At 59.0% G+C, this 14261-nt stretch overlaps 4 protein-coding genes across 4 annotated transcripts; 2 read left to right on the top strand and 2 right to left on the bottom strand.

The window, feature by feature from the left end:
• Positions 1-324: 324 nt before the first annotated feature.
• CcaverHIS019_0704530 (uncharacterized protein) lies at positions 325-3587 on the top strand (the record flags this gene model as incomplete). Its single annotated transcript, XM_060603887.1, has 6 exons — positions 325-1026; positions 1062-1125; positions 1353-2293; positions 2718-2796; positions 3011-3111; positions 3411-3587. The coding sequence occupies 6 exons, from the start codon at positions 325-327 to the stop codon at positions 3585-3587; spliced, it is 2064 nt and encodes a 687-aa protein (XP_060460137.1).
• A 3974-nt stretch (positions 3588-7561) lies between these two features.
• CcaverHIS019_0704520 (uncharacterized protein) lies at positions 7562-10022 on the top strand (the record flags this gene model as incomplete). Its single annotated transcript, XM_060603886.1, has 2 exons — positions 7562-9329; positions 9364-10022. The coding sequence occupies 2 exons, from the start codon at positions 7562-7564 to the stop codon at positions 10020-10022; spliced, it is 2427 nt and encodes an 808-aa protein (XP_060460136.1).
• A 300-nt stretch (positions 10023-10322) lies between these two features.
• Positions 10323-10916, bottom strand: CcaverHIS019_0704510 (uncharacterized protein; the record flags this gene model as incomplete). The annotated part of the gene is made up of 2 exons (XM_060603885.1): positions 10323-10754; positions 10860-10916. 2 exons carry the CDS (start codon positions 10914-10916, stop codon positions 10323-10325), a joined length of 489 nt encoding a protein of 162 aa, XP_060460135.1.
• Positions 10917-11565: 649 nt separating this feature from the next.
• PEX3 (uncharacterized protein) lies at positions 11566-13868 on the bottom strand (the record flags this gene model as incomplete). Its single annotated transcript, XM_060603884.1, has 5 exons — positions 11566-12304; positions 12393-12609; positions 12770-12959; positions 13024-13486; positions 13720-13868. 5 exons carry the CDS (start codon positions 13866-13868, stop codon positions 11566-11568), a joined length of 1758 nt encoding a protein of 585 aa, XP_060460134.1.
• Positions 13869-14261: the final 393 nt, after the last annotated feature.

Below are 14261 nucleotides of genomic sequence, written 5' to 3'. Positions count from 1 at the left end.
AATGACGCCGTCAGTGATCGGAGGTCGAGATCTTGTCAGAGCCTGTTTCTAGCGCTCAGGACAATATGATGGCAATGACGGTTCGAGATATAAGTTGTTGAAAGATTCAAGTGAGTAGATGTCAAAGATGGATATTGGAGCAAAGTGAACGTGGATCAACTGAAAGGATCCCAGTATCATTCCCCCGCAGTCCGCCAAGAAGCCCCGCCTCGTGCCTTGGACCCCCCGCGATTTACCCCATCCCTCCCGGAACCGTGTCCACGTTCAACGTATCGTCCACATAATCCACTTTATCATTCACCACCATCACCACACTCGTTTACTATGGCGCGGGAAGACGACGAGGCCGCTGTCGATACCTTCCTTCTGCGCATTTCACCTGATCCAGCTCCTGCTCCGGCTCCCGCGACATTGGAAACGGCAGGGCACCGGGCGCCGCAGTCGACCATGGCCGACGGCCCTGATGTAGAAGTCGGTTCGGCGCGCGACAACCTTCCTCCTGAACAGTTGAGAATGGCGGAGGGTTCTTTACCCACCGTCCAGTCGCCGACAATGCCCAGCGTCCCAGGCGTCCAAGATCACGACCCCGAGCAGGATCTCGAGAGCCAGCGCCGAGCCCGGGCGGAGCGTCTCGCTGCCGAGGAACAGGAGGCTCTCGAGTCTGAAGAGCAGCTTGTCGCAGGAAGAGAGGCCTCGGCTGCTGAAGAGACCACCGCAGTGGACGAGGCGGAGGGAGTGGAGAAGCAGCAACCAATGCCCGAAGCTGCGGAGGGTAAGCCCCAGCTTGAGATGCCCGACGGCCTAGAAGGACTACGCCGACGCCGTCCCGACCCAGAGGTACACCCACCAGATAGCGTCACGGACACCCCTCGTCCCCCACCAGAAAGCGTCCTGCAAGAAGCGAGGTCGGGTGAGGCAACGCCGGCGGGAGACGAACAGCAGTGCCGAATCTGCTTCGGCGGGCGCGAGGAGGAGGCCGAATTGGGTCGCCTGATTTCGCCCTGTCTCTGCGCTGGAAGTATGCGGGTGAGCAATGGCGCTGTTGGTTGAGCTGACGACAGTACGTGCATGTTCAGTGTATCAACCAGTGGCGTGGGACTGGGGTCAATGCCAAGACCTTCTTGGGTGAGTGACAGGCTCGTCGATGCGCACCCCGTCGTCGTGTTGCCCTCCAAGAGGTGGTCGGCTTCTCTGTTGTGATCGGCTTCTCTGTTGTGCTGCCGCGGTAAACAAGAGGAAGGGTATGAGCCCAACACGCTGAGCATACGCGATGACATGGCTGTTGCCACATCACCCTTGCGCGGCCCCCCCCCCCCCCCCCCCCCCCGCCACATGTTGCAAGCTGACACCAGAATGTCCTCAATGCCACCACCAATACGCGATCCGGCGGACTCTCGCATCCGGGCTCGCAACATCCAAGACGATCCTCTACCTCCTCACCACCGTCCTCTTCCTCCTCATCACCTTCATCTGTGGGCACGTCCTATTGCGCTACCTAGTGGCTGCAGCCCAAGTCGCGGCCGAGGCCGATAAGGCGGCCGAGTCGGCAAAGACGGGCGCAAAGGCAAAGACTGGCGGCATGACACGGCACGGCGATGTATGGGAGAACGAGGACGGGAGTGTGATCATCGCAGCACCCGGCCTGACTCTGGTGTACGATGTCATTGTCGAGGCGGTTGACATCTTCCTGGGCCTCGCGGCAGCGGCGTACGACATGTGGCCTCGGGACGGGCGCAGCTTTCACACCCGCGCGTCTCGCCTAGCATTGGCAGCGACAATTCGCCTCATCCTAGGCCTGAGTGTTCTGGGTTCACTCTCCTTCCTCTCACTCCTAGCTTCACTTTCGCTCTTCGCGCCCCTTCAACTGGTCTACACAATCTTTGGGACGGGGGTGTTTCGGGGACCATTGGAGAATATCCGCCGTCGCGCTCCCAACATAGGCGGTATCCTCGTTATCCTCGCCGTCGCGATTGGTGTAGTCAACTCCATCGTGAGCGTGTACGACGTCGTTCGCGCAATTGCACGCAAGCTCCTCACATATGTCGAGACGCAGATCCTCGAGGTCAACCCCGAGCAGGCGCGACTCGCTCGTGAAGCCGCGGCCCGCCAACCGCACTGGTTCGATACGTGGGTTGCGGAACGGAGGTGGCGCCGCATCAGGGGATGGTATGAGGTGTGGGTGCGCCTGTGGGAGTGGATGAAAGAAGCGTGGCAGGCTGGTATGGCGTCGCTCAAGGCCAGCGTTGAGGCGCGGGTGAACGCTGCTGAGCGTGCGAGGGAGGTGGAAGGGGAGGTGCGTACAGATTAGAGTTTTGTGTATTCAATGGCATATCATCATTGTGAGGGCAGGGGACTCCGCGAGATGCTCTGGGATGTAGGTTGGTAATGAGCTCTAGATACTGGGACTTGAGGTGCAGGAGGGACTGGGAGTTGCTCTGGCTCTGTGCGTTGATGGTGTTGAGATTGAGGCAGCATGTGCAATCATGCAGGGAAGTTGTGTGAGGAGGAGTGGGGCAGCTCAGAGGGGTATACATTGGAGTGGGGCAGGGGTGACGTGTCATTCACCACGTGATCCCCCACCCCCCAATCATCCATGGGATGGTGCGTCACTCGTCACTCACGCCCATTACCGCTGTTTGAGCTGTTGACACCATCCATCCAACACACTAGATCTCACTCAGCATGGTGGGCTTGCGGTCTGGTGACGCTAACCACAGGCCGCCAACTCGCAGGGCATCCAGACGCTCCTCGAGGCCGAGAAGGAGGCAAGCAAGGTCGTGACCAAGGCTCGCCAATGTGAGTGGGCCGGGAGTCGCTGGGGTTGCGGTCGCACTCTCATATGAGCTCTCCTGCTCTCCTCATCCATCGTCCTCCCATCGTCCTCTCATCCCGTTTCGACACCACCGTTTACTCTCTCCCGCCCTCCCCTTGATTCCCCTCCCCACAACCAACCCACCAACCCACTCTGCTCGACGTTCGCTCGCTCACTCGCTCACTTGGCTCACACCAGACCGCGTACAGAAGCTCAAGGACGCGCGGACGGAGGCTGCCAAGGAGATTGCCGAGTACAAGGCTCAGAAGGAGGCCGACTTCAAGAAGTTTGAGTCCGAGGTGGGTTGTGTTGTGTTGTGTTGTGTTGTGACATGGCCAAGATACTGACGCTGTCTCCGCGACTGACTGACTCTGCGTCCAACGTCGTCTATACCTTTGCACTCCACCGCTGTGGACTCGTGCGTCCTCTGCCCCTCCCTCATCCTCGTCCTGCCGACTTGTCTCCCTTCCTCGCCCCCCGACCCTCCTGCCATGTTCCCACTCGGCTCCTCTCACGGTACACCTCACCCCTCAACCCTCACCCACTCTGACTCATCCACCCTCGCTCGCCCTCGCTTCGCTCGGGTTCACTCTCACAGCACACGTCGCACAAGTCGACGTCGCAGTCGACGATCGACGAGTCGACCAAGAAGCAGCTCGCCGAAGTCGAATCGTCGATGCAGAAGAACCGCGGCGCCGCGCTCACGAAGATTGTCGACCGCGTCCTCACCGTCGAGCCCAAGCTCCACCCCAACCTCAAAAAGGTCGAGGCGTAGTTGCATAGTGGCGTATTAAGTGTAGAATGTAGGATTGTTCGCGGCTGATGGCGTGACTGGCGTGACTGACGTAACTGATCATCTTGCGAAGCCAAACCCCACCTAGCGACTGTGAGATGAGAGGATAGGCCTGGTAGCAGGACAACGACTGTGCCCAACTCGGGTTCAAGGCGGCGGGTATCTCGGTATCTTCCTCGCTCTGGTTCGAATCGGCTGGGGAGCCGGTAAGCGGCTGAAGGATCCAATATGCTGATTCAACTTGGGTGAATGTAGCAGTAGCAGCTTGTATCCGACGCAGTGCTTAGGAAATTCGTCTTGGTCCACTGTTGGTCGCGAGTTCTCCCCGCTTGATTCCAACCTTTCTCCGAGGCCGGCGCAAGTGATCTAATACACCAGTGATCCAGTCAGTTCAGCTCTGGCAGTTAGACTGCACCCTTGAGCAAATGCCAAATTGGTGTCTAGAGAAGGGAGAGTTGAGATCAGTGAGGAGGACAATGTCAGCGCTTGATAAATGGAGGCGGATGCACAATGCGACATGGACCAAGCCGTCGTTGGTTGCAAGGCAGGACAAAATGGTGCCACGTGGGATGCAGCCACGCGATGACCACGTGATGCGATAACTTGACTTGATCTCCGCCGCCACAGCTTGACAGCCAAGGCAAGGTCGTGGGTTACTGAACCGAGTCTATCTTGGAAACAGCCGAAACCCGTGGTCGAGGCCGGCCCAATTGGTGGAGCTTTAGCCTTTTGATCGAGAGGCTGAGGTGGAGGCTGAGGACTAGACCGGCCGGGCTCCAAGTTGAGTTCATGTGACCTGGCCTGGCCTCTGTTCTGCACCCTTCCGCCCGGCCCGTCGGCGCCATGGTATGCAATACCTAGATCTTTCTGACTTTGCAATTACGACCTTTGCCTCTCTACCTGAAGTAAAGTTCCAGAGTCGCGAATCGCAATGCTGGCCAGTTCTAGCTGTTCTACAGTTTGCCCACCCACCTCCCTCCCCCTTTCAAACCAATAAGTGCCTTGAGTAAAAGTACCGCCGGCTATTTTGATCACGGGCTAATCTGTGACGTTTTCGTGACAGTCACCTTGACGGAATCGCAAAGTACGGGAATCGGCTCAATTTTAGGCACCAAGAGGGTAGATCGGATTAACGCGGCATCAAAAGTGGGGCCTCTGAATCGGTCTAATCCGACACCCTGAATCCCTGAATGCCTCAACGATGCCGGCGGGTCTGTGCTTTACAGTCAATGGGTTTGTCGCGTAAAGCGGCAAAACCTCGCGGCATGAAGAGGTCTCTGCGGTTTGTGGTAGATGGGGGGACTGGAGTTGCATGGAGGTGACTACAGTATTGTGGTTCAAGTGGCCATAGGACACGGACTGTGCTCCGACCACCTCGGCTCGGCTCAAACTCAAAGTGTGCATGCAGGCGAGATTGGTCCCGGACGATCCGACGAGGCTGGCGGTACGGTTGGCTTTCGGACTTTTGAGCAAGGTGCTAGGAAGACTTCTGAAGCCAAGTCGGGCTATAGTTCTGCCTCTACCCCACTAGCGTATGCTTGGTGGAGGGTGGAGGGTGGAGGGTGGAGGCGTGCAAGTGGATCACGTCCCCAATGTCCGGATGCCCACGTCCACGCCCACGCCCAGGTTCAAGCGGAAGCAAGCTCCATAACCCAGGCGGCCATTCGGCCAGGCGGCCAAGCGGCCAGGCGGAAGAGATTCAGGACATGGACCAACAAGTTCAGGAACCAACTCATTCCGACCGACCATCGGCCGGCGGCAGTTGTGAATAAGGGTTATGAGGAAGCTGGGAGACGGGGATCTCACCAATCGCCATGCTCCGGCGGCAGTTCGGCAGCTCGGCAGCTCACAGCTCTACATCTCTCCAACTCAACAATATGATTCAAAGCCCGCCCGCAGACTAGCCCAGATTTCCATCTCGAGTCATCGGACGCGCCACCTCCGGTTGATTGGAGCTTGTTGCTCGCTAATCGCTAAACCCAACAAGTCGGGCAGATTTTTCATGCCCGTGCGCCTCTCCAGATGCAACTTGTAGCGTGTTATCCTCACACCCCCACCGAGCCCCGTGTGGCGCGGGTTGCAGGATAAGCAATGAGCACGGGCCCGAGCACAAACGACGTTTTTGTCGGAGAGACGTTTGGAGATAGACCGGCCGTTGTAAAAGAAGAGACTAGTATCGGGTAACCCGTAGCCCCGGAGCCACATGGCGCCTTTTTTCAGGGTTTGCTTGACAGTTGTACAAGCAATACCGGCGGCAATGAGAGTAATCAGGGTAGTGAGGGGACCCCATTAAGGAAACTAAAAGCGGCTTGAGCGGCTTGTAGTAGCCTTATAGCCCTTTAACCCTTACCTACAAAGGTATTAAGCGGGTCAGGCCGCCGGGGCAGGCGGGGGCAAGGTATCCGGTGGCAATATCGAGTTGAACTGGCTCTGGCCTGTAAATGGAATTTGTTTGAATAGTAATCGACGTCTAGTAGAAACTCGGCCCGCTCCGTCGCCCCACCACCCAACCCCCAACCCTGTTGACTATTGCTTCTGGTGTCGCCGTCCTTGGTGTCACTGGTTCAAACCACAAACTTACACTACTCCACAACACCAATACCCATTCTACTCATCAACTAGTTCCACAGGATTCAATCGGTATCCCTTCCAGACGCACCCGCGACAACCCGCTACATTCCTCGACTCTTTCTCGCTCGGCGCCACTCTCCCGCCGCTTGCCGCTTGCCGTTGCCGTTGCCGTTGCTGTTGCTGTTGCTGTTGCCATTGCCGCAGCGCACACCAACGGCCTCGCTTGCGCCCCACCCGCACGCCACTCTCCCACACATCCACACAACCTCAGCCTAGCATTCCTCCCTCTCTCACCATCTTCTATCACTTCAACCTTGGCCACTCCACACATCCTCATCCTCATCTTGTTCCGACTCACGCGCCTGCCCATTTCCACTTTTCCCGGTGGTGGCTCGTATCTCTCGACATTCCCCCCTCTTCAAACGCCACCGTGCGCCGTTCAGTGCACTGTCGCTAACAAGACTCCTGAAGTGCTTGTTCTCCAACCCTAGCCTCTTTGCCAACAGGCTAAGTCTCACTTTGATTTCAAGAGGCACCTTGCCCCTCACCCTCACCGCCACCGACTGTCTCTCTCTTCCAATCCCCCCCCCCCCCCCCCCCTGACAGTCATCACGCGACCTCTTTCCCCGCGGACGAGACCCAAGCAACAATAGGTAGGTCAGCCTCGTTGATATGACCCAAACGTTCCAACGTTGGTCCAAAGTTCCATCCACTGACACTTGACTTGATCCCTTGCCAATCGCGCCACTCAACCACCTTGCTTGTTATCCCTCTCGCCACTCCCTTTGGATTTGTTGCGATCGACTATTTGCATACCTTCGACTTTCGGATACAACTGGGCCCGGATTCCACTTACCCCTTATCCAAACCGTCAACTGGCAACTGTCGCACAAACCTCCCTCCTTCCCCCCCATCTCAACAATACCTACCTCGCACTGTCGACTCCCTCTTTTGCCCCTCGCGAACGCTCTGATCCATTCTGATCCTACCTCGCGGTATTGACTTTGTTTGCCCCACTCTCGCACGCACTGTGGAATCGGCACTCATCGGGCCACACTTGGGCACGTACCTTGTGTAATCATTCCAATCTGGCGTACTCTCAACTTGATTCCCCCGACATAAACCCATCCTACCATTTCTAAACCTCGACCTCGGCATCCCCGCGCTCGAACCCCGCTTCTCGGCTACGACCCCCACACCCCACAAATCTCACCACCCCTTACTCCTCGCTCTCGGACTCGTCTCACCATCCTATCCCTTGTCACTTGCATTCAACCCTTGTGCCATCTTTCCAACTCTTTTTTGTCAACTACTTGAACCCACCACCAGCAGATCTCCACAACCTCTCTTAGTCGTTTGGTTGGCCATCACTCTATCGAGTTGCAATGCCTAATGAAGACGTCCAGCGGGACGGCACCGTGAGGCCACCTCCGCCTCTTCAGCCTCGAACCCGCTCCCCCATCCCCAGAGCACTTGACGCAGCCAAGACCGATGCTGTCAGACAGCCAAGTCCTCTTTCCCATACTCCCGTCCGCGCGGCCATTTCTCGTACTTCGAGCGCCATCGCATACGGGCAGACAATGTATGGCGTCGGTATCGGCAATGTCGCACCCCTCGCACCACCCCGGCCCAAGCTCGACCTCGACAAGGAGGAGCTCACCACCAAGGGAAGAAAGCGTAAACGTCTCGCCAAGGCTTGCAGTGCATGTCACAAGAACAAGCGCCGTTGCGACGGATTTGCCCCCTGTTCCAACTGCGAGTTTTCGGCCCGCCCATGCATATACCTTAACGCTCAGGGCGAGCAGATTCCACCACCCCGCACTCGTGACTCGTCGGCGACGCCAATGAATAAGCGCCTTAGCGACGACGATAAGCCACAGGTGGCAGCGTACCTGGACCAGTCCGGTGCTGCAACCAATGGCGGCAGCCCTGAATGGCGTCGTGACTACCGCAAAGCCGCGGGCACTGACGTGCGCGACTGGCGCATGTCAGGTGAGCACCGTCCTGGACCCTTTGGCCCCATCGACCTTGTTGAGCGCGACCCAGCACTCCAGGCCGAGTTGCTGGATATTGCGCTTCGGCGTACCCCAGCCTACGCTTGCATGTTCCATGCCACGACGTTTCACCACCGGTTGTACCTCAACCTCATCCAACCGTTCCTGCTCGACGCACTGTACGCCATGGGCGCGAGACTATGCGAGAACCCGGCGTTCGTCAAGGCGTTCCCTCCCGACACGCCGTCGCACAAGCGCGGCCTCGTCTTTGCCGACCGTTGCCGCTCCCACGTCGATCGCGTCATCGATGCGCGTCAGAGGTGGTCCGAGGACGAGCGCAAGAGGGATCAGGGCACGTGGGAGGAGACCGAGTTTGTTCAGTCGTGTATCGTGCTCAGCATGATCTATAACTCGGTCCGCGAGGCACGCCTAGGTTTCTACTACCTCGATGTGGCGGCCTCTGTCATGCGCCCAGGTGCGAATGGCCAGCTCAACCCTCCATCGCAGAGCCTCAACCTTCCCCCAGCCGAGTTCTTCACAATGGCCGAAGTGCGCAACCGCACGTTTTGGCTCGTCGTCTTGCAGGATATTTGCGCAGTCGCCTCTGGTCACCCGCGGCGTCTTTCAGACGCCGAACTCGCACGCATTCCTCTACCCGGTCCAGAGATGTACTGGCAGCGCTACGGCGGTATGGCGTGTAATGGACGCGAGCCGGGACGCCGCGACACGATCACTGTTGGCTCTGGCAACTGGCACAGCGAGGAGGGCCAGGTCGGCGAGATGGGTCACATTGTGCGCATCCTCATCATCTTTGCCAACATCATGTCGTACGTCAACGCGGGCAACGCAGCGGACCCAAAGTTCAGCATGAGTTTTGAGGCGGGGCTCAAGGGTTGGGCGACCGAGCTTCCTCGCAACCTGCGCTTTGACGAGGTCAACCTCGCGAGCATGATGCCTAAGATCAAGAGCACGGTACCTGCAATAGCCTTCAGCGGCTGGGCGTTTGCGTACATGCACGCGGTCGCCGAATGTGGCATGTTTTATCTCCAGTCGAAACATAATGGCTTGCCTACCGCTGTCCAGAGACAGGGCTCGGCGGTGGACAACTTGGCTGTCCTCATTGGCGCGCTTGGCGAGCGCGGCCGAGAGGGACCTCTCAGTGAGTCTTGAATTTCACAACAAGCTAACCGCAGTGTTCTTCCCGATCATGATTGTGACCTGCTGGACGGACCACCTCCACGCGACCTCGTCGTCGTCGTCGTCGTCGCAGATGCTCGACGAGCGTCTCAACATCTGGTGGGCCGAGCTGTACCGCGAGTGGGGCTGGGATAGACGCGAGACGCTCAAGCGGGGCATTTTCCCCAACCTCGACAGTCGCAGTCCCACATTGACATCGCCTCAGCCAGCCAACCGGGGGAGGGCGGACGGCACGCATCTCGCCTCGTCACCGCACCTACCCGAGAGCTCAGCGTCTTCCGCGGCGTCGCAGGCGGTAGTCACGCCCTCTGAGCCCTCGTTCAACCGGTACCCCCTGCTGCCGCCCCTGCGTTCACGGGACCGGAACGAATCGCCGCTGCGCCGCTCGGCGTCGCCGTTGCGGGGCCACCGCGCCCTCGGCTCTGGCGGCAGTGCAGGCTCGCTCGACCGGGGCGAGCGCGACGGCTTCAACCTTCCCCCGCTTTCATCGTTCCGGTCGTCGCGTGAGGGTTCGCGCGAGCCGCGGCCCCTCGCCGCGCCGAACAAGCGCTGGCCGGGACCGTCGGGCGGCCAGCTGCTTGGCATTGACGCGCTCGTGAGTGCTGCCGAGGAACACCGGCGCGAGAGCCTCGAGCAGCCGAGTGCGATGGCGTAGATTTAGGATTGTACTAGTAGCCAGTGTACTGGGTGTATTGTATTAGTACTTGGTACCGGTATGCAGGATTTTACGAGGCCAGACGGAATGAACGGTGAGAGGAGGCCGCACCTCCACTTTTGGCCACTTTGTAAACAAAGAGCTGCGAGCCAAACATGAACTGTTAACCATAACAACTAGGGAAGAGGTACGAGAACCTATAGAAACATGGCGGAGGCTGGAACCGACGGGCGATGTAATGTGTAGTGGCCGGCAGTGGTGGGATAGCACGGGTTGGGCGGGTTGATGGTGGTGGATGGGCTAGAGCACTGCGAGGGCAGCACAGGCGGCTCCGACCACGGCGGCACCAACGACGGCCCTCCTCGCGCCACTCTTCTTGTTATCCACTTTACTACTCTCCTTGGTTGCCTGCTGTGCACAATTATAGGTATACCCCTTATTCGCGACGTTGCCCCTCTGTGCATCCAGCTTTTTGAAGCATTCTTCCCACTGGGCATCCGTCGTTGTTGAGATACACACCTCCCATCCGCACTTTGGGTCATGTACGGCCTGCGAAGCTGTTCCGCAACATTCCACCATATAGTAGTTGGGAAACGCGACGCATGCGCGTTGGCCCGACGTCGAGTTGAGCGTTGGCGGCCAGTAGGCGGGAGGCGCCTTGGTCGCCCCGTCCAAAGTCGGGAACGACGAGCACGCGTATGGGTCGGTGATGTTTGTTGGGGCCATGGTGGGCTGGGGTTAGTGGGGGGGAGATGGGGAGATGGGGGGGGGGGGGGGAGATGGGGAGATGGGCAGGGGGAGATGGGGAGATGGGAGATGGGGAGATGGGTGACTCACTTGGAGAAAGTGACTGCTTTGATGACTGGGTTGAGAAGAGAAGAGAAAAGGATACATCCCGTCTACCCGTCTATTTATCCTCTTCCTCTTCCTTCTGGATCTACGGTGAGATGGCTGTCGGTCTGAAAGGCGGGGTGAAAGAAGACAGTCGCGTATCTCCATCTACCCGCTAGCGCAATCTCCATCTAACCCACTACCCTGTAATCAATCAATTGGTTTGTTTGTACTCACTAGCCCCCTGTGGCTGACTGCATAGCAAATCGCATGCGCCCATCCAAACGCCACATCACATTACGATATCCAATTTAACGCTACAGTGCGAGGGTTCACGTGTTCATTACCGATGCGAGATGGGAGATGCGAGCCAGGATGACTACCCTGTCGAGCTGTCGAGTTGCTTGTAAACACTGACCCCTATAGGTCCAAAGTTGAACACGAGATGGTCACAGATCCCAGTCTGCCCCACTCCTTTCCATCCAGAGCTGCAGTCGTTGACATCATCAGCCAAGACAGGGGCTAGTGGTCGCTTGCTCAACCGGCGTACAAGTTGTTACGCCTGGTTGACGCTCCGGCAGCCATGTCTTGAAAATCATCTCATCGCCTCTACCAAGATTACACTCTTCACAAGACCGAGAGCGTCCTACACCAGTTCTTCGGCCCAGGTCCTAGTCTACTCAATAGAACGATGTGCATGTCTTGTCAAATCCTACTCGGATGGCACCGGGCTCGGTCTCGGCGCCCAGTCGCCAAAGATGACGGCTGCGAAAGCCTCAAACTCCGGCAGGGCAAGGAGCGCCTCAACTCCGCCGTCGGGAATTCCCTCCCACACACCGCGGGACCAGCGGTTCAGCTCGGGCAGGATGTCGGCCAGGCGCCGGCGCCCGCTGCCGTCGGGGTTACGCAGAGCGTCCGTGAGACTGGTGAGCATGGCGCTGACACCCGTGTCGAGGAGCGCGCGCGCGTCGGGGCTGCTCACGTGCTCGCGCGTCTGGCTGAGCAGGTTTGCGAGGTGGGCTGCGCCGTGCGGGATGTCACCTGGTGTCGTGGGGAGGGGGCAGTCGTACAGTGCCGGCAGGGGGGTCGGGGGAAGCAGGACGGCAGTGAAGTCAAACAGGGCGTGCTTGCCGTGCGCGTGGTGGCCTTGGGCGTTGGTCTGCTCTGCCGAGTCCGTCTCCACTTGCGCGCGAACCTCCTTCACGAGCGCGGGCCACGTCTCGGCCGTCAGTTCACGCTTCAACCCCAGGCCGCCGAAGACACGGTCAACGGCGCCCTCCACCCGCTCAGAGACGGTGCGCCAACCCTCGTTCAGCAGCCACCAGGAGTAGGTGAGGAAGAGGCGCTCCGCATCGGCGTTGCCTGCGTTGCGCTCGGCCTCCAGGGAGAGCGCGAGGTCTTCGTCCAGCGGGTCAGCGGGTACCGACCACGGGAGGTAGGAGCGGAGGGCCCTGGAGTCAGCTACGTTGCACAAGCATCCACAGCGGACAGAGCTGGAGCGCAGACTGGGCGCAAAGCTCAGGTATCAATCTGACTAACTCGGGCACATAGTTGTCGGGCGAAAGGTACGACCAAAGCGACTTTGGCGTGTACATGGCCTTGAGGGCAGCGCGCTCAGCAGCCTCGCGTTCGCGCGCGCGGTGCGCCGCCTGCACGTCTTCGAGGTAGCGGCCGCGGGAGAGGATCGTAAGCTGGGACGAGGTGAGGAGGTAGATGAGCGGGACGAGGTACGCGGTGGCGAAGGCGCGAGTGAGGCCTGGGTTCAGCGGGATCTCAGCAGGATGGGCGGCGTGGGTGTCGCGACGACGTAACGTCAAGCAGAATCAGGCGGAGTGGGAAAGGACGGGTTGCGCTGGGCAAGACCGAGACCGAGACCAAACAATAACATGGCTCCCGACTCGGCCACCTAGACTCACTCTGCACCTTGAGGTCGCGCCACAGTTGCTTCTTGGTCCGCGGGTCCTGGGGCGGCGAGGCCTCGGGCTCATGGATTCGGTGCGGGGGGCTAGCCTCAAGCGGCGACATCTGGCTCTGCGGCGAGGGCACGACGGAAGAGGTATCAGTGGGCGGCAGCGAGATTGCCTGCGAGATAGTCGAGGATGTGAGCTGCGGTTAACCCTGTTCACAAATACCCGCTGATCCGGCCGCAAAGGTCGAGGGCCAGACTCACCAGCTCGTCGTCGCTGCTCCGCGTAAACTCGCTGGCCCAACTCTCCGCCGGCAACGTAACCTCCGTCGCGTCCGTGCTCTCCGACGCGACACTCGCGAGCGACTCAGCCAAAGTCCCCGGTTCCGGTGCGCGTCTGGCGGACAACTCAGCAACCCCGCCATCAGTAGAATACCCGTCGTGTCCGAGAAGAAGTGAGTCGGCGGGTGTGCTTGCCGGCGTCGGCTCGGTCGTGCCGGTATCCGCCGGACTGCCGAGTGCTCCAACGCCACCGTCACTGTCATCCTGGGTCATCTGGCGAAGGTTGCTGTCGAATGTCACTTCGGGAGGGGCGGATTTCGCCTGTAATGCCTGAGAAGTTGACTCGACGGGGTAGGCTGCGAAGAGGGCGGGTTCGAGGTTGGGCAGGAGAGCGTATAGTGTAAAACTGATCGTTGAGAGGAGGGAGGTGAAGTGGGCTTTGAGACTGGAGTTAGCGGACATTGCTGGGAGGGGAGGATGCGCCAGGCGCCAAGGTGGCGAGAAAGGGGGAGTGGATGTGATGGAGTGACGAGTGGCCACAGAATACCAAGTCGGGGACGGACTTGGACCCACGCCTTTGGCTTGTTTCCCCATCCGCCCGCTCCTTCCCCCCCCTCCCCCCTCATCACTTTCCTCATACAATTCTCAGACATCGGATTATCACCCACGCAAACTCACGTCTCTCTCTCACGCCGCTCACGCATTGCGCGCAGGCGGGCATCGCGCATCCGCGCCCCGACGTATCCGAACAGGAAGTAGAGTGTACCGACAGCGCCGCTCACGAAGAGCATACGTCGCACACGCCTGTGCCAGGGGTTTGATGGCATTGTATTGTGGTCAAGTAAGGAGGGTGAGTTAAGTCAAGATAAGAAGTCGATATGGATATGTTGGATGGAGTAATGTGGAACGGAAGGCCAACGTGGGGAGGGGAAGGTCCGGCTAAGCCCTGCAAGGGGATTACCGGGCGGATTTGGGCGTAGGGCCTTGAAAGCTAGGCGGAGGCTTTTTTACCCACTGAAGCTGTAAAGTCAACTACGACCGAAAACCGTCATAGCTTGGGCGGCCTTGGGCCTCATCACCGCCTGTCATAGACTCCGACTGCTTGCGCCTCCTGCAGTTCAACTCGCTGCTAAGTTGCTTGGCGCCGCGCGCCTCACCAACTCGCCTGTTGGACCAACATGCATCGGGCGGCGCCCGGACTAACACTGGTATAATGGCAT

This window comes from Cutaneotrichosporon cavernicola (assembly GCF_030864355.1).
Source record: "Cutaneotrichosporon cavernicola HIS019 DNA, chromosome: 7b".
NCBI classification, from domain to species: domain Eukaryota; kingdom Fungi; phylum Basidiomycota; class Tremellomycetes; order Trichosporonales; family Trichosporonaceae; genus Cutaneotrichosporon; species Cutaneotrichosporon cavernicola.
This window is presented reverse-complemented; position numbering and strand designations above follow the sequence as displayed.